Source organism: Pezoporus wallicus, unplaced genomic scaffold, assembly GCF_028554395.1.
Source record: "Pezoporus wallicus isolate ANWC-B61680 ecotype Strahan unplaced genomic scaffold, APGP_CSIRO_Pwel_v1 contig_2776, whole genome shotgun sequence".
NCBI classification, from domain to species: Eukaryota; Metazoa; Chordata; class Aves; order Psittaciformes; family Psittacidae; genus Pezoporus; species Pezoporus wallicus.
The window spans coordinates 409,749-427,707 of NW_026642992.1; the positions used below are offsets into that span (position 1 = coordinate 409,749).

General features: G+C 37.8%; 1 protein-coding gene across 5 annotated transcripts in view; it reads left to right on the forward strand.

The window, feature by feature from the left end:
- Nucleotides 1–17,959, forward strand: part of FRMD3 (FERM domain containing 3) — a 132,506-nt gene that overhangs the window by 73,007 nt on the left and 41,540 nt on the right. For 2 of the 5 annotated variants that reach the window (XM_057396498.1, XM_057396499.1), the window contains exons 4-5: nucleotides 6,540–6,618; nucleotides 16,956–17,053. In XM_057396498.1, the coding sequence (XP_057252481.1) occupies nucleotides 6,540–6,618; nucleotides 16,956–17,053 (177 nt within the window). Of the gene's footprint in view, nucleotides 1–6,539; nucleotides 6,619–13,237; nucleotides 13,336–16,387; nucleotides 16,503–16,955; nucleotides 17,054–17,959 lie in introns of those variants that run through there. The other 3 variants (XM_057396501.1, XM_057396500.1, XM_057396502.1) reach the window with 3 other exon arrangements.

The window sequence follows — 17,959 nt, forward strand, 5'->3', positions numbered from 1 at the left end:
CCTCTGCTGCAAGAGTAGGTTATATTAATACTAATGATTCAAAATGTTCTAAATTCAGTTGAATGCTCAGATTTTCATAGGATTATGGCAAATTTGAAAATTTGCTGCATGCTTGATCTCAGCTACTCTTTGTGAGGAGCTTCATTTTCCCCTAACACAGTAACAAGTTTTTCAGTTTATTCATACACCTCGGTATTGACAAATATACAGAGCAGAAAAGGAATGACTGGGAATAGTGTTCTAATACAAATTTCAGTAGGTATGAGATTTTGTGGGCCTCAGTAGTATATGAATCATTCAGGTATAATCCCTCTACCTAGTCAGATTGTACAGAAATCACAATTCGGCAGTTATATGATTCTGTTGGTGGGATTGAATGTTGTATGTTTGAAGTCTTCATAGGCTCTTGTGCGGTGCTCTACCATTTTAATTTCCTTAGCTTTGGCAAAGATTGTTTTAAACTCATAATAACCCTGGGATATGACAGAATCTTCCAGAATATTTTAAATTTTGTCTTAATCACATATGAAACCTGGTTCAACAGAGAAGAATTAAAACGTCATTTTTTTTTCTGTCAATCTCTACCTTTGCGTATTCCACCTTCACTCAAATGTTTGTGTCAAAACATGATGTGTAAAATCTAGGTCTAATTTTTACCACTGATTCTGCCAGAGAGTGGAAATTTTAGGCTCTGAGAAATGTCCTGAACCACTGCTGGTCTTCTTTTACAAGTTGAAGCTGCTTGCTGGCCAGCAATTGATAGCTGTGAGCACCATGCTTCCAGCAGTGTGTTGAAAAACTAAAACGTTGCATGAGGTAGCTGCATCTTTGTGGTTCTAGATAAAGACTTTTGAAACCTGTTTTTCTATTGTTTTGCATGTTTTTATGTATGCTGTAATCTCCCAGATGCTGGCAGTAAAGCTCTTCACCATTTGTCCGTCTTACATTTTTTACTTATTTTCTGTCTAGGAATGTCTTGGTGTAAACGCTAGTGCTGGTCACATCAGCACTAATGTTTAAGCAAAGAACAGAGTTTTCCCATGCACTTTCCCTCTCTCTTTTTTTCAACAAGTTTGAAGGTTATTCTGCATAATAAGTATGAATCTATGCTGTAATCTGCTTTGTGGGAAATGTCCAACTCTATGGGTTTTGATCTTGATGACAGAATCAATTCTGTTGCTTTGGTGTGCAGTAGTTCAAATTTCATGTTTTTCTTGCTGCTTTACATGTCAGTTGATCTGAGAGAGTAATGCAAAAAGGATGCTTTGCTGTGTCAGGCCACTGGAATTTGTTAATTTCCTGAATCTCTAATGCTGTTATAAAGTGTGAAAAGAAATGGGATGAATCAGGGAAAGCAAGAACCCGGATGCAGAAATGGGTTGTGCAAAACCTCCTAAAGATTCTTAAATCTCAAAGTTGTCATCAGTGTTTGTGTCTAAGTGCAAATGTAAAGAGTTTATTCAGATATGCACAGTGAAAACATAAAGATTTGGCGTTACTCCAAATGATGCATATTACATATGTATGATTCTTATTAACGTGCTTTAAAGCATTTTTATAACTGCTTGATGAAAATCCACCTTTCTGTCTTTCTCTCCTTTCTTCCATCATTCCTTCCTTCCTGTATCTCTTATGCATGAAATAAAAACACTGGGTAGTGTTCTGTCTTAAACATGCTCACCAAGTGATGTGGTCAAACAGCCGATTCATTTTATAAGTGAAGAGGTATATGGAAACAGCAGTAAATGTCTCACGGTGCCCCAGAGATCCTTCTGCAGCATCAGTGAACATGAAGACTGTTTCAGTGTAATGATTTTTTTGGTTTGGTTTGGGTTTGTTGTTTGCTTGTTTGTTTTTTTGTTTTTTTCCCTGATGTTCACTACCTTCACTACCTTTTGGTAGGTATAGTGTAGCTCAGAGAATACGTAACATCAAGGAGAGATGCAGAAAGTTTTCTGAAACATCGCATTCCCAGGGCTATGATGATAATTTAAACATCTGCTTTTGGCTTTCAGTATCCATCTGAATCCATGTTTAATCAAAAAAAACAACACTGCCAGTAAAGCTCTTTACAGAACCTAATATTCATGCTGGATGAAAAGCAAGTTGTTAAAAACAAACAGGAAACCTTCCCAAAAGTGGCAGCTGCGAATCTTCTGTCCTTCTCCCTCTTTGGTTCACAATTCTAAAACTTCAGCCAAGTTTTTCACCATCTTTTTTTTCTGTTGTTTAAAAACCAATTTTTCTCTTACAGAAAGATAGTATTTCAGTTTGTCTTTCTATGAAGAAAATGTGCATATTTTCTTAGGCTTATGATCTACCTTTTGATCTACACAGAAGAAGAGTGATTCAGTGGGCTTTGCTTAAAAATGAATGCATGGAAGATACATTCTCTTATACATTGATACCTGTGCCAAGGGGTGCAGGTCCCATCTCCCCATTTGTTTTGATCAGGGTATTAGAGTTTCGGTTTTTAGCTAGGAGATACTTACTGTTTCATGTATACTGGATAGTTTGTCTTAGTTGAATGCCACTGAAATAAACCCTGAAAGACACATCAGTTACCTAGAAACCTTCCATGCTGTCTGTGTAGTTCCTTCATGAGGGTCTAGGTCAGGACTGGTCTGAACATTTGGTATAATTTAAATGAGTTTATTTGTTCTTTTGCCGTCATCTTTTATGTTCTGCTAGCGCATAAACTGGCAAATTAATAGCCCTATTCAGTGGAGTTTGCAGTCAGTACTATTTTCCATGTTAATGTCTTTTGCAGTTACTGCAGTTGTGAATATTTCGTAGTGAAAAAGCAAAGCCTGTGATGGTAGGAAATTCTGACAAAGCCTTAGGCATTTCACTATACTGACTGCTCCTTATCTGATAGGTAAAGGACCAGTCTGAAAGAAAAAGCTTATAGCTGTTCTAAAACTAATTATATTCAGGCTAGTTTTGAAGACATGTTCCTCTGTAAATTGAGTTCTGTTTTGGGAAGATTTGCTGTTAATGTTTCCACTTTAATGTGCGAGTAAGTAGTAGAAAGTAATTTTGCTTTCAAGGAACAGAGGAATTGTCTGGCTTGACAATCTCATTTCTTGAGCTGTGCAATTCACTGCCTGTCTTGCTTTCCACTACAAGAATGTAGTGAATGAGAGAATATGAGGTTCTCATGTGCGTTTGTCTAGTGGTGTAAAATCTGTAAGACAAAAACCTTACTAAATGTCTATATATCATCAAATGTGCGTTTGGAGGAACATTAGGCTTATGATCCATTTTAAAATGAAGATGAAGAAGAAAGTAGATAGCTGTGGGGGTCACTTCTTCCCCTTTCAAGTGCTCATTCTTTTGGGCAGGTTTTCTAATTGGGAAAAAAAGAACAGAAAAAAGAGGATCCTATTTCACTGTGTAGTTATAGAGTACCTTCTTATTTCATTTCCAGAGGTGAATTGGATGGAGGGGATCATACTATTTTTAAAATTTCAAATTGCCATACTTGTAGCAATTGCTGAGGGAAGACCTCTGTTTGGCAGTCTGCAGCAGCCTTGTTTTGTATTGCTTGCTGCACTGCTGAGGAGGAATATTGTTACAGAGGCTTGAGTCTAGGAAATGTCTCAAAGTAGGCTTCAAACTGCCTTGCCAAATCTTGCCGATCTGCCTATTCTGTGCACTGGTGTACACTTCTGTCTGCGAGGAAAACATTTCCTGTTAACTGAGTCAGGGCTATTTGATTTAGTCCGGTGTATGCTGTCCTTTCCTCACAATGATACTCCGTGCATACAGGGCAGCTGTTGTTTTTCTGTGGTTACCACAGACTGCCAGAATACGGCTCTTTTTTTTTTTACCACAGCCAGAAAATTTAATCATTTCATTGACATCCAAAATTTAGGTAAAATTCAGTACATTTTTAGAATCTTGCAGTATGCTTGTACTAGCTAGGGTCCTGCAGAGCCATGCACTAACTGTTCTTATGTCTGCATCCCTATTTCGACCACAAACTAATTCTAATCTTCCAGGACAGGTAAAAGTTTGGGATTTTTTTGTTTTGTTTGCCTTTTTTTTTTCTTTTCCTGAGGAAGAGCTCTTGCTCGGTTAATACTGGTTGTTTCTTCAATCATGTTTTGTGAGTGCAACCGTATTATAAAAGTCCAAGTTTTCTCTCTTGCTTAGATTTAAGAATCTTATTGCTAAGAGGCAGAACTATTTAAGATGACTTACATTATCTTTTGCTTTGTCCAGGCAACATGACTCCTTAATCTCTGGATGACTGTTTTCCTTTCTTGGGCATTGAATTTGGTTTACCTTCTAGTTTGCCACTAAAGGGCAGGGAGGACATAACAGTGTTCTCTGTTTTGCAGTCTACATCCAATTATTGTAAGACACTGCTGCAGTCATGTCTAAGAAGCTGAAGCCCACAGAAAGCAGTCTAAGTGTTTCTCTTGCCCTCAGAGGACCTGATTAGCTTGAATGTTCGAAGGATCTCTAGGGAACAATTAAGGCTTGTTTTTATTCTTCCAGTTCCTCTTGTTTGTTTCTATTTGTTGTTTCCTTACTTTCTGTTTTTTTTTCCCTGTGTTTTTTATCTCTTCATCCCCATCTCTTCTGATATTTCTCCTTGTGTCTTCAATGAACAATTATTTAAACAAGTAAAAAAAATGTGAAATCAGCAGTTTTTGTTGAGGCTGAAAGTAGTTAAAAAAAGTGCAACATGAGGTCTTGAAAGGGGAAGATATTCCTACATTGTCATAAGCACTCAAACCGTTCAAAAGATACCTGCTGTAATGAAAGATGTAATGCATTTTTATTTTCTGTTGCTTTTGTACATCACATGGAACTATCTGATCTCCAGTCCTGTGTTTCTGGAAGACTGCAACATACATGTAAATACTGCAGTCAGAGTAGCTTGAAGAGGTATCATGTTTATAGAACTAATTTGCACGTGCAGTTTATACAAGTCAGTGAGCAAGTAAGCTTAAGGAGATTGTACAGTAAAATGTTGTGGTATCTTTATGATTACTTTTATATATTATAATGACTAAAAAGTAATCTTCTGTTTCACCTGTTCTCTTCCTTCATTTTCTCTGTAATTTTCTTTGCCCTGTTCTTTAACCTTCCGTTCTTTTTCTCATGTGAAAGCACTGTCTCTTCCAGATTTAGGAAGTTAGATTGACTGAGTGCATTCAGAATACATTAAGACAAGGGACTTTTGAATCTAACTAGAATATTATAATTCTGTATTTTACTATGAAGTAAAGTTACATGCATGCTTTCATTTTAAAAAAAACCCACAAACCAAAACCCAAACCTAAAACCACCCAACTAAAACCCCACCTCCCGTTTGAAAGGAAGGGTCTATAGAGTATGGGTGTAAATATGCAGAAAGTTAATTTCATAGTTAAATATTACAATAAAAGGATTATAATTTTGCACTCAGTTCTGTAGGACACTTCCAAATGAGCACAGTTATTACATGTTCCCATTTTGTTTGAAGCCTCAGCTTTTCTTCAGTTTCTGTCTACTTAAAAATGGCTGTGCTGGTAAACGTTTTGGTAAAGGACCCCTGCCCAGTTTACTTTTCCCCCCACACTATTTACCTTTTGAAGATGTGGTTATTTTCCTTCTCACTTCAAACTGAGAAGTGGAATTTAAAACATGAACATTACATGGCTACAGACAGTTCTGAGGGCTCTGCCTACCTGCGTATTGTGCGTGATGTGATATTTTTAAACCTTCTACATGGTTTTCACACATCTTTTAGCCTAACATGATTATCAGAAGATGCCTCTTTGGTGGGATTAATAGTCTTCAATTTGTTTTCTGTCCCTCCTGTAATCACTGAAAGATAATTGGCCTAAGATAAGATAATATCTTGAATACTGTCAGACATACAACAGTGGGATATAAAGCTATGTTCATTAATGTAAAACTGAGAGATACTAATTGCAGAATTGAAATAATTCCTGTTACTTGGTCTTCTTTTTGTTTTGTTGGGAATTTTTTTTTTTCAAGAGGAAGTATTATACTTAAGGCCTGATATTATTACCGTAGCTGAAAAATAGGTAATGTAGTCTTACTAAATACTGTAAACAATAACAGTTCTGTTGTCTCTAGCTTCTTTAACCAAATTTAATTAATGGTTTCTTCCATTTTGTAGTCTAGGTATTATCATTGTCAGGAATAACAAATATAGATAACACCTTTTGTATCTCTTTATGACAAGATGCAACTGCTTCCCGTTTAAAAAAAAAAAAAATAGCACAAATGTTTTTTGTACTTCTTATATCAAACGAAAATCTTGTGAGGTGCAAATCTCTTTATAAATTGATTTGTCTAGGTTAGGTCTATTTTGCACATGCTTTGGCCACCTTTGTCATATATTCTCTTCATACATACATATGTATAGTATTTATTGGTTTATTTGAATCTCTGCCTGATGTTTCAGAGCTAGCCATCACACCAGCTACTTTTGAAGACTCTTGGAGTTTATTCCTTCCAAGTGGCTGAGACAATGTTTGCTACTGTTCTCATGCTTTATCTTTATAATGTTTCAGCTCATCCACCATTTACCATGTGCTTTAGAGTGAAATTCTACCCACATGAACCCCTGAAGATTAAAGAAGAGCTGACCAGGTATTTGTTCTGTTTGTTTGTTTGTCTGTGCATTTAATGTATGTCTTCTAACAAGTTCAAAATCAGACTATGTATTGTGTAGGGTAGGGTTCTCACTTTTTATGCTAAAATACTAGAGCAAACAGCCATTTGCGCTGTTGGTAGCTTTTTTACTTATTGTGGTACCTATAGATTTTTAAAAACAGTTTAAGGTGATATTTTTGTAACATACAGTGAAGTAGTCATGTTGTTGAAGAACTCTCAGAAGGAGAAACAATGGTCAAATGACTAGAGAAGGATTATTCTGACTTTTACCCTGACAAGGATTATGGTCTTGAGTAAGTTCCTTCTGGGTCTTAGTTTTGGTTTGCTTATTGAAATCACCTATGAAGTTTAATTCAGTAATGGCCTTAACTCTTTCAACAGGAGCATGTATAGTCCCACTTAATTTTCTCTCGTGTATATCTTTAGGACCACAACCAAGATAGTATTTTTAACGTACTGGTAGACCTTTAGCAAACTGATGTAGAGGTGCAATATATTTATATTTTTAAAGTAAAGCTGTTCTGGAAGTTGAGAGTTCTTTTTGCTTATATTGGGATTTTCCAGATTATGCTGTAAAAATAGCCATATATAAGTCAAAATAAAGTCATACGTAATAAATGGGAGTTTTGTCCTTCCTACTAGCCATTGTGACTATTTTGTTGCTTTGGGTACTTTTCAAGAAATGCAATTGGGGAAAAATGTAGGAAAACAACAGCTCTTTTGACCTGTGCATTAGGTGTGCAGGACTACATTACACATGCTTTGCAATGTTGCTAGTCAGGAGGTCGCACTGGAGTTGCATGTCGCAGAAGCATGGAACCCCTGAACACTTGTTGCACTGACTTCTTCACTGATGCTTTCCCCAGTCCCTGCAAATTCTTATGCTCATGAGTCACTGCATGAATGGGAGTGATCCCATTATCACTTGTCTCATTCTTAGTAAGTTTCAGGAACAGCTTGCATTCTGCTGAATGGGAAGTTTATAGTTTGTACAGAGCAGCTGGAACATACAGTTCACATTATAGCTATTTATCTTCGGTGGAATACTGAAACTGTTTAACTGAGTGAATAGGTTGTAGACCAGGAAATCAATGAATTTTCATGATTTCTTAGTCTTTGTTCTTGGATGAACATTTTACTCGTTATGAGCCAGAGTATAAACTTCATGTAAACCTTCCTCATTGAGGAGTCTTAATTAATTGACTTTTTTTTTTTTAAAAAAAAGCTACTTGGATACCCTCCCAGGAGAAGTTTTATTGAAATGCAAAGAATCTAGAATTAGCTCACTGAAGTGTATTGTGCTGCCAGTATGTTTTAGGCTTTGCTGGAACCTTTCAAATTAATTTTTAAAGTCCAGCTGCTGTATGAAAAAATGTTTTATGGTCTTCAGTTAAAACCAATACTATTAAGACTGAAAAAGGAGAAATAACTAATCTTTTCACCTGTCCACCTTGCGCACATGATGCCTTTTCATATATTATCAGCTTTATAGTTTCCCAGTGTTGCTATTTGGAGGCTTTGCTTTGTGTCTGCCCAGGTCTCTTACACGATATCAAAGTACAGGAAATGCTCCTGAAATGAGTGAATGATGTGTAGTCATGTAAGTCACCTCTGAGAATTTGTTTCATCATCTAAAGCAGAGGGTCAGATTCAAGGTGACACTCTAAATTGGCTTCAGTTTTGTTTTTTTTTTTTCTTGTATCACAACGATAGGTGAAATTCAAGAAGAAAAATGCCTGTTAGTGTGTGAAAGGGAAGCAATGAAAACTTGAAAGCTAATTGGCTTTTTGGTGGATGTAAATTTTTTATTCTTTTTTAATCTCTGTTGTCTTCACTGAGCAATTATCTTTATTTCAGTGTGTTCTAAAGATTATTTGAAAATAAATTAATAACATTGTCACCCTTTGGCTTAAAGCCATCTGTACTTCATAGCTGTATATACAGTCAGCTGAGTCTGAGTACTAATGCTTTGCATTTCTGCTACTCTCCATGTCTAAGCATGTAAGAAAGCTGCTTGTTTGTTTCTTCAGTTGGGTAGAAATCTGATGGGTTTCTGTAGTCCCATTTAGATAATGAAATTAAGATACAGTAAGACATCCTGTTCTGGACTCTTTGGTTCAGAATATTAATTAACCCTGTCTAAATCCCCCATGTGGATTATTGTCAATGCAGTCTTTGTAAAAGCTTTATCGGAATAAATCTTTAATCAAGTACCATAGAGGCCTCAAAGAGACATCTGTGTATTAAAAAGAGCTGTTTTTCCTACTCTTCCTTAGCAATATCTGATGTAAAAAAAAATAAAAAATAAATCTGTCCAGTACATGAAGCTGTGTGTGTATGGGATAAATTATTTGATTTCTGTGAAAATAGTATCACATGTATTGAAATGCTATACAGGATTTAGACATCACTGACAGAAAATAGAATATTTCTCACCTCAGATTACTCCCACTTCATTTGTATCCTACCTTTGGTGGGCTGTGCTGGACTGTAATTCTTGAGTTAGTTTGTGGTTTTACAGTTGGAGCTATTTTCAGGAAATAAAGATGGAGAATTACATAGTTGAAGTTATCCCTCTGTTTATGATATTGTAGGAAAAAAAAATGTACGAACCTGAAAAAGTCTGCATACACTGTGTTCAGAGGCCAGGAGTGCCTTGGGCAAAGGACCGAGACACGTGCTTGCCTGTCATTTTGTTCCACTGCTAAGGATGCCTGTGGATATTGTTAGTCATGTCGTACCACTCCAGCTGCTTACTTTCATCTTCCCTCATTTTAATTAATAATCACTTTCATAGCTATGCTTTTGAAGTAAAATCAGTGCCTGCCTCTGGCTGTTAAGGCATTTAGAGGTATTATTGCTAAATAGTCAGCTGGCGTTAGGATTGTAATTCACAAGTTACTTTCAGTGGCCATGGGCTTGTCACCCTGAGTTCTCTGGTTTGTGTAGTAACAGACTACATGAATCCTGACTTGTCAACAAAGTCCAGATCTTAAGGCACACCAGTGCTGAACTTCCTTAACTCATCTCTTTAACTTGTGTCAGCATGGATTTAGACGATATGTCCTTATTTTTGGAAATACTGCTTGCTGAGGGGGACAGTGAAGCCATACATGTTTGAAACATGATTGAGAGACCCTAAAGACACACTATTTCTTTTCAATAGTTGAAGTAATCAGGCAGTTTTTTCAATGCATGTTTAAGAACTGTGATGAGAAAGTGGCAAGGATTTAACCTATTTTGCTGAAATGATTTGGCCTCTGAATTTATTTCAGGTGCACTGGAGGCTTAGCAGATTGCAACACTAACAGTGAATACAGACTTTTGAACACTTTGTGTATCTTTTAAACAGAGAGAGGTGTTCAGCCTCAGTAGAAGTGTGATATTTCTCTCTGCCACGACATGTAGCCATTTCTGAGAGTCTGACTTCTGCTTCATGTGTAGTATGTGGAAGGTATAGGGGTCTTCTGAGAGGTGTGGCTATGGCTTTCTAGAGCTGATTGTCTGGTACTTATAGGTGGCATGGAGTCAGAACAAAGTACTTTAGTTTCAGAAAACGGCATTTAACTGGCTTCACTGGGCATCCCTAATGAGAGTAATCGCTACTAGTTTTTAAGCAGGCAATAGCAACATGACACCAGGTCCTCCCATCTCCTTTGTTTACTGTAAAACTATGCAAACCTGTAAAACAGAATTTCAGTTTCTTTTCCTGTTAAATCAGCATCTGCTCTGCAGCCTGTTTTCTGGCTGATGCTGCACATGCTTGGGTAGAGACCTTGAATACATATATTTCCAGTATTACTGCTAATTTCCTTTTCTGCTGATTTTCTTTCTTCTTTCTTCTTTTTCCTTTTTCTTTTTTTTTTTTTTTTTAAATCTTTGTGGTACATTCCAATTCTTTTTCCCAGAGAGCATGGTACACTTCCCAGTGAGAGGGGATGTTTCTTTAGCTATGTGTACAGAACCATGTGCAGAGAAAAGGATATTCCAGAGCTCACTATGATGGTCAAGATTATTCTGCTGGCATGGCATACAAAGATACAAGATTGTTGTGAAGGAAGTTGTAACTACGGAGGTCATTCAGTCTGTATGCACAGCTTCCCACTATGCTCTCTGAAAGCACAGGTTTTTTTGCTACGTGCCTCTCTTCCTATTCTTTTATCACAGATCAGTGCCCTGGGAGGGTCCACAGCTGGGAAAGCCTGAGATGTTGTGTGTGAACAGAATGGGAACAGTTAAGAGAGTGTGAACAGATGAATCGAAAGAATGGTCCTATCTGGGCACAAAATTTTACTATTTTTTTTTTTTTTCAGGGCTCTTGCTTAGGTAATAAATAAATCAGTGTTTGTTCTTTCTTATGTAATAAAGCAGCTCAAGGCCTCATGCCTTCTTATCTCCAAATCCCTACATTATACTGTATGTATAATTAAAATGAGGGAATATGAGGTCGTTTGAGGTCCCAAAGGAATAATCTGAAATGCCACAGATAATACTGTATCAGCAGTAACCCATGACTGTTGTAGGAAAAACAGACCTAGAAAATGGCATGGGTGAGTAGCTAGTGGAATTAACCAAAGGTGGATTATTTCAACTAGCTTTCATCATGCTTTTTTCCTAACCCATATTTCCTAATCCAAGAAGCAGTTCTTCAATCACTAGGCTGTCATAAAACAGTGTAATGAGTACTTTGATACAAGAAAAGCAGATAAAAAATGTTTAACTGGAAGTCATATAAAATGACAAAGACTTGGGGTATGTAAACATGGCAAATTCAAGGGTTCTGAATGAGCTAGCTTGGGCGAGGAAGAGCAACACAGCTGCATGCATGCATGCAATGCTCCACTGCTCCTATCTCAAGCAGTTGCACTTGTTACTGCCTTGTGTAGGAAGAGCCTGGTGCTTTCTTTTCAGAAGCAGGAGGGCAGTTGAGACTGATGGTGCTCCAGCTGGTTGTTGATGCTTGAATATCAAGCCATTATTTGCAAGTTGGAAAGTCTTGCAATATGTTCATCCTTCCAAGGGTGAGTGAATATGAGGTGAGCCTGTGCTGCTGACCCCTGTTCCAGGCATCATTAGAATAGCATCATCTGTCTCTTTGGGTATCCTGTCCTGCTCTTGTGATGTGCAATGGTAGCTATGTTTTGATGCCTCTGCAAGTCTGTTGTGGCTTTCTCAAGGTCATATTGGTTCTTTTGCAAGTGAATTTTTTGTTCTAATAGTATTGGATTCACAATTGATTGTGAATAGATTGAATAGCGTAAGTCTTAAAAACGAATGAGTGTTGTTAGTAAGAGCACATAGTGCTGGAAGGCTTGCAGAAATCATTCAGGGTGGGAAAAAAAATCACCCAGGGCAGTCCTGCCTTTTTTGGTGATGCTTGTGTCTATTGTAGAAGGAGAGACCTTACATGTTCACAGGTCCTCTTTTGATCCTCTATGGGGAAGGGAGGAAGGCTGAGAAGGTGTAGTTTAGTTGTGGAAGCTTGCAGAATAGAATCTATCCCTGCATTTTTGTGGGGCTTTTAGGTATCCAGTATCCAAAACAAAGCTTGTGTCTTACTACTTCCTTGTTCTCTTAATTCATTGGTGAAATGACTTCTTGTGTACCAGTAATGCTTTTTTTCTGTTTTTTCCCCTCTGTAGCCAGAGCTGTCAAGCAGAGTAATACACATAAAATGATCATAAATTCTTATGCAAGAGAAGGACACCCAGTCCAGGGATATCGTAAATATGTTCGTTTGCCCTCTGCTGCTCTGCACCTGAGTATGCACAGTAGCATGGGAAAGAGCAGTGCAGTCAAAGACACCATGCTGAGATAACAATTTTGAAACACTTCTGTATCTCTTGAGGTGACCATGTCCTTCAATTAGAAAGTCTGCGACAACACTAGGAAAAATGCTTGTTGCTGGAATAAAATGAGTGAAGTGACTTGAGCATGAGAAAAAATGCACAAAATTTGGCAGCAGGAAAGCTTTCCTGCCTCAGTGAACATCTTAAAATAGGTAAGTAAAAATAGAATAGATAAAAGTCAATAAATAAACTGGCTGATAAGCAGTTAGGAACATGATATCTGGGGGTCATAAAGCCTCCTTAAACCAAGGATAGATATTGCTGGCCCTTCATCTGCAGTTGCAGGAAAGGCTTGGCTAACCTGGAGTTGAGTCATCTGAATTGCAAACAGATAATAGATGGAAATGAGGTTATTCCAATGATAGAGTCTAAGCACTGAACCATAAGTTTACTAGCTGGTACTTAGGACTGTAAATCAGGCTACAAAGTTGTGCCAGGGCTTGGAAAAAACAGCTGTGGTGGAAGGATACAAGAAGCAGCAAAATGATTTTTTCTGTAGGTGTAGGCAACTTTAAGCATATGCAAAAACCTTACTGACTTCAGTAGTCAGGTACACATTCATAGGTCTTTGATGACCTGGGGCGTAAAATACTTTATCAGGATTATAGGAAGTGTCTGAGGTAAAGCCAACCTCTGGCAAAGCTTGCAAGATCAGCTTTTAGTCCAAAATGCATAGATCTTCATTTGAAAGAACTCATTAGTGTCTTAGTCTTGTTCCAAACTGCCCTTTTTGCTTTGTAGGTAAACAGCATCCCCTACAGCTTGCTGTGTGGGCAGTCTCTGGAAAACATATTTAGACTCTGATTTTGCTCTGCATGGGTAATTCCCTGCCCTCCTTAGGAGTGTAAGTGCTTGTCTTGTGTCCTATCTAACAGTTTCTCCAGTCTCCACTGTGAACCGTGCTCTGTGCCTCTTTTGCCTTCTTGGCTGCTGCATTCTGTCTTGGAGATGTTTTTTATATTTTCTTTTTTTTCTTTTCTTTTTTTTTCCGTACATTCGTATTTCATACACATAATTCTTTGGAAGTACAATTTTGGACTATTTAATTAAGGATTTCCATGGTGAAATGCATGCAACAACTCAGTGGCACAGAATCTTAGTGACAGAAAAAATAAACGTCAGTGTTTTTGTTTTAAAAATTGTTAATGTAATAGGGAGGTACATGAACCATTTAAGAGACTACAGCTAAACCCCTTTCATGCAAGGGAGGGTAGCCAGGGCTTCTTCCTGAGACTAGCAAGCACTAGGGATTATATATTTTATATATTACATATATATGTTATATTTTAAAGCAAAGACAGATGAATAACATCTGTGGCCCACGTTTGTGACAGAAGCTTGTGCTCAGTTCTGTCATCCCAGGATGATTACTGGTAAGAAATCAGCTTTGAGGCACAAATGTTCTTTTCCCTAAAATTACATCTTACATGCTCTTTCAGTTATATATCCCATGATTACTCTTATCTATTTTCTGTTAATATACCTCTCAGCAAAAATTGAATATGCATTTCTGTTTTCCTAATTGTTACAGAAAGGAAGTATTTTCTGTTATCTTAGGGAGACAATGAAAAATATATTATGCTGAAGTTACTGAAAAATGATAATGGAAATTTTCTGCTATTTCTAATTGTTCATTTGTTTGTTTTTTGTTTTTTTTTAATTCTGAACAACTTGCAGAGCCAGTGATTTAGCTGGAGGAAATGGCTAAAAATGGCTAATAATATATTAGCTTCATGTAATTGACAAAAATGCATATATTGACAATTTAGATTAAAGAGTATACATTATTTTATATTGTAATAAAACCAACTTTGGGGAGAATTTTTTGACAGATTTTGGTAGTTTCAGATTGCAAGCAGGCTTACGTAAAAAACTCATTTCTTACAGGGAAAATAAAACTGTGCATTTATTGTTCAAGATTAGCTCAAACGGCTTGAGACTATTATGGATGCAGAAATTGAATAACAACATTGAGGATCTTTGATACTCTTTGATCAGCAGCAACCTATTTGCTTAGAAATACCACAAGTATTTACACTCCCAGCCAGACTCCCATGTTCATCCACACAGAATTTTAGTGGAATGCCTAGAAATGAGTTCTTGCCCTCATTCTGAGGGGTTTCTGATGCTGCTGCTGTTGCCTGTGATCCTAAGTGCCAGCGTGCTATCTTAGTGATTGATCACAAACTGGTGTATTTATGGTTGTATTTATCATTTAAAAAAAATAAAAGGGGGGGATTGGATTCTAATGAATTAATGTCTGTGTGTTTTCAGGTTTATTCTCATAAAATAACTGTATATTGGAGGGGGAAAGGGACTCCCTGCCATCTCACTTCAGGAATCTTAACTTGTGATTTACTGCGTAGCATCTGACAGGGAGACAGAGAGATGCTGCCCAACTCCTGAGTAGATGCTTTGAGTCAATTCTGGAACATTTTCCATTTCTCCCTGGGCTTTGAAGATAATAGATGGTTTTGTAGTAGATGCAGGGTTCCCAATTCTGATACGTGGGAAATAATTACCTCAAAACTATTTTATCTTCTTGAAATACCAAAATATTAATGGAAAAGTTAAGAGTTCATAGTGTTGCTTCCGTCAGTACAGCTCTAGAGTCAGACCTGGCATAGTCCTGAGACTTGAAATTCTTAGTTCTAGTCTCAGCCTCATGTCTGCAAATGTCAGTCAGGAGCAGTAGGTTAGTATTCTTTTCCAGAAGCCTATTTACTTTTGTATGTCATTATGGTAATTTTAAAACTCAGGAGCCACAGGTCTGTGGTGTTGTGGAGATCTTTTCACCTTACAGCTCAGGTAACAAGCCATGCTGTGAAGTCTTGGGATGCGCTTTCACAGGTGGCTGGGTTTGGCACTTCTTAAAAGGTGAACTGAGTCTGACTTCAGGCTACTGGTCATTCTGAAGAACCACAACCCAGTTTTTCTCCCTGGAAAGACTTACCAAAAGTTTTGGGATGTGGACTGCTCATTTGCCCAGGTTATGTATGGTATTTGTATCAATATACTGAGCCTTTTCCAGTAGTCTGGAAATTGCAGACTACTGTCATTGCTGTCATTGCAGACTAAGAATTTTTACTGCATCTCATTGAGGCCTTTGGTGCATCCTGATGCAGTTATCCTCTGGGAACTGCTTGTACTGTAGCAGTACCCAATCATGGCAGTGAATTAGTGAGCTGTTACTGAACACTAATTACAGGAAAAAAAGGGGGTTGCAAAATAAAAGAAAAAGGCCTTGAAGTTCAAGGGTCCTGTAGAAACTTTTAATACTGTAATAGAGTAAGGGGATGTGTTCACAATGAGAACTAATTGCTTTTCTCTGTGGTAACTGTCTCATATTTATGTAGCAATTAGTAACAACCCAGGGAAAGGAGGAAAATTCCTCTTGCTCTTCACATAGATACTACTTCAAGTCTTACATCTAGAATGCACTGTACGCTTCAGATAAGCTACTTGGTGCAGGAGCTTATGATGCACACAGATCCAAGTAACTTGGGCAAAATATGTCTGACATCAGTGTTATTCATAAAGCACATTTTTATTGTCTACACTGTAGCTCAAGGTTGGAGAGGACTGGCAGCATCAAGGAATGTCCCGAAGTCCCTATCAGAAGCCATTGAGTCTGATAGCACCCTCTAAATAGTTGACTTTATCTGGTTTAAGCAATGCTGGTTTAATTTTCCCACAGGGGTGAAGCTGCTGAATGGTAACTAGCTAGGTGGGTGGGAAAGGAGCTCCAAGTGAATCACTGGGCTGTGAGCTGGTCCATCTCTGGGAGGCCGCTCTCTAGGGGAGAAAGGGAGAGACAGTGATGGCCTTGTGGCTGCCCTTCTACTCTTGCTGCTAGAAACAATGCTGCTCTGTGGTAGGAGTCGGAAGGCAGGTAGAAGGAGGCTATTGTTTTCTTCTCCCAAGTCCTCCTGGAGGTAGAACAGTTCTGAGAGGAATGGGACAGGTTTCTTCCAGGCAGGTCTCCTGTGCCCAATGCTTCCTGGGCCTCCGGTGCTTTTACCTCAGAACTTCATCTAGGACTCTTAGCAGATGAAAAAACAGAAAAGGAGAGAAATCCTCTGCACTGTGGCCGATGTGCTATTTTGTGTACAGTGATAGAGAGATTTCCTGTGTATACGTGCATTTAGTGAGAGGGGGTGTGCTCAAGCAAACACACTGTAATTTATTTCAGATTACTGATGAGCATTGTAACAGGTGTACATTTTAGATAAAGTACTTTCCATGCTGTTAGTGGGGTTTTATTACTTATTGAGAAAAATCTTTTGTCTTACATCTAGTTTTCCCTGTGGTTGCACTTTGCCTCTTTTTCCTGCCATTTAAGGCGGCAACAGAGAGATCCAGAAGGGTTTCAGAGAGACCTGTTTTCACACTGGTAAGTTAAATGCGTTACAAAAAGATGCCACATAGTTTCCTTTTTTTTTTTTTTTTTAAACTATATTTCAGGTACCTCTTATACCTACAAATAAAAAGGGATATTTTCCATGGCCGTTTGCTGTGTTCTTTTTCTGATGCTGCCTACCTGGGTGCCTGTATTGTCCAAGGTAAGTACAAGCAGCGGGCTTTTTTAAATACGTAACTGATAGGAGTGTTCAATATAAAAAGAAACTCAAAACTGTTGTGGGAATGTAGCTAACAATAGCCTTTTTTGGGTTGCTGTCATTGCACTGTTTCCCTGCGCTGACATGGACTGTAAAGTGTTTCAAGTAATTCAGCCATTTAGCCAATTAAAACCAAGCTGGAACTTAAAAACCCTAATGGGTTATCTTGGAATTAAAGTGAAAAATTATGGCATTAATATTAGATTGCATTTACAAACAAAGCAAAATTCTGTTCTGAATCCTGAATGTAAATTCCTATTCCATTTGACCTAAGCAGGATAAAGTGTCATTCAGTGCCCTTTCTTAGAGTATGGAAGACCTCTGTAATGATGCAATCCCTGGGAAAAAGAGTAGATGTAATTCAAGGAGAAAGGTTCTTAATTTTTTTTAATTCTCCCCTTCTCTCTCCCCATCATTTCCTTAGAAATACAGGAATATGTCTTGAATTGCACACAGAGAAATAACTAGATGTCTGATTAGGCACATTGTATGTGTGGAAGTTCCCTTCCTTCTGCCTTAACAGGAATGAAGGTCTTAATGCGTTATAAGGCAGAGTATCCAAACCAAGACTGTGTCAGGACTTTATTAAAAGAGGCTTATTTAGAAAGCTAAACCACTAAATGCCATGTTTGGGTACCTAAGTGACACAACTTTTAGAAGAGGAATAAAATACTATAGACAAGTGTGTATAATGTTACAGCCTGTGCTTCTCTGCTAGAACAGAATTAAACCAGTACATATCAGCTAGGATAAATTGGTGTAAAAAAGAGGAGAATCTGAGGTGCATTGTTTCAGTTCTGCCTGGTACCAGAATGGCAGGTACTTAAAGCAGAAAGATTACCTATGCCT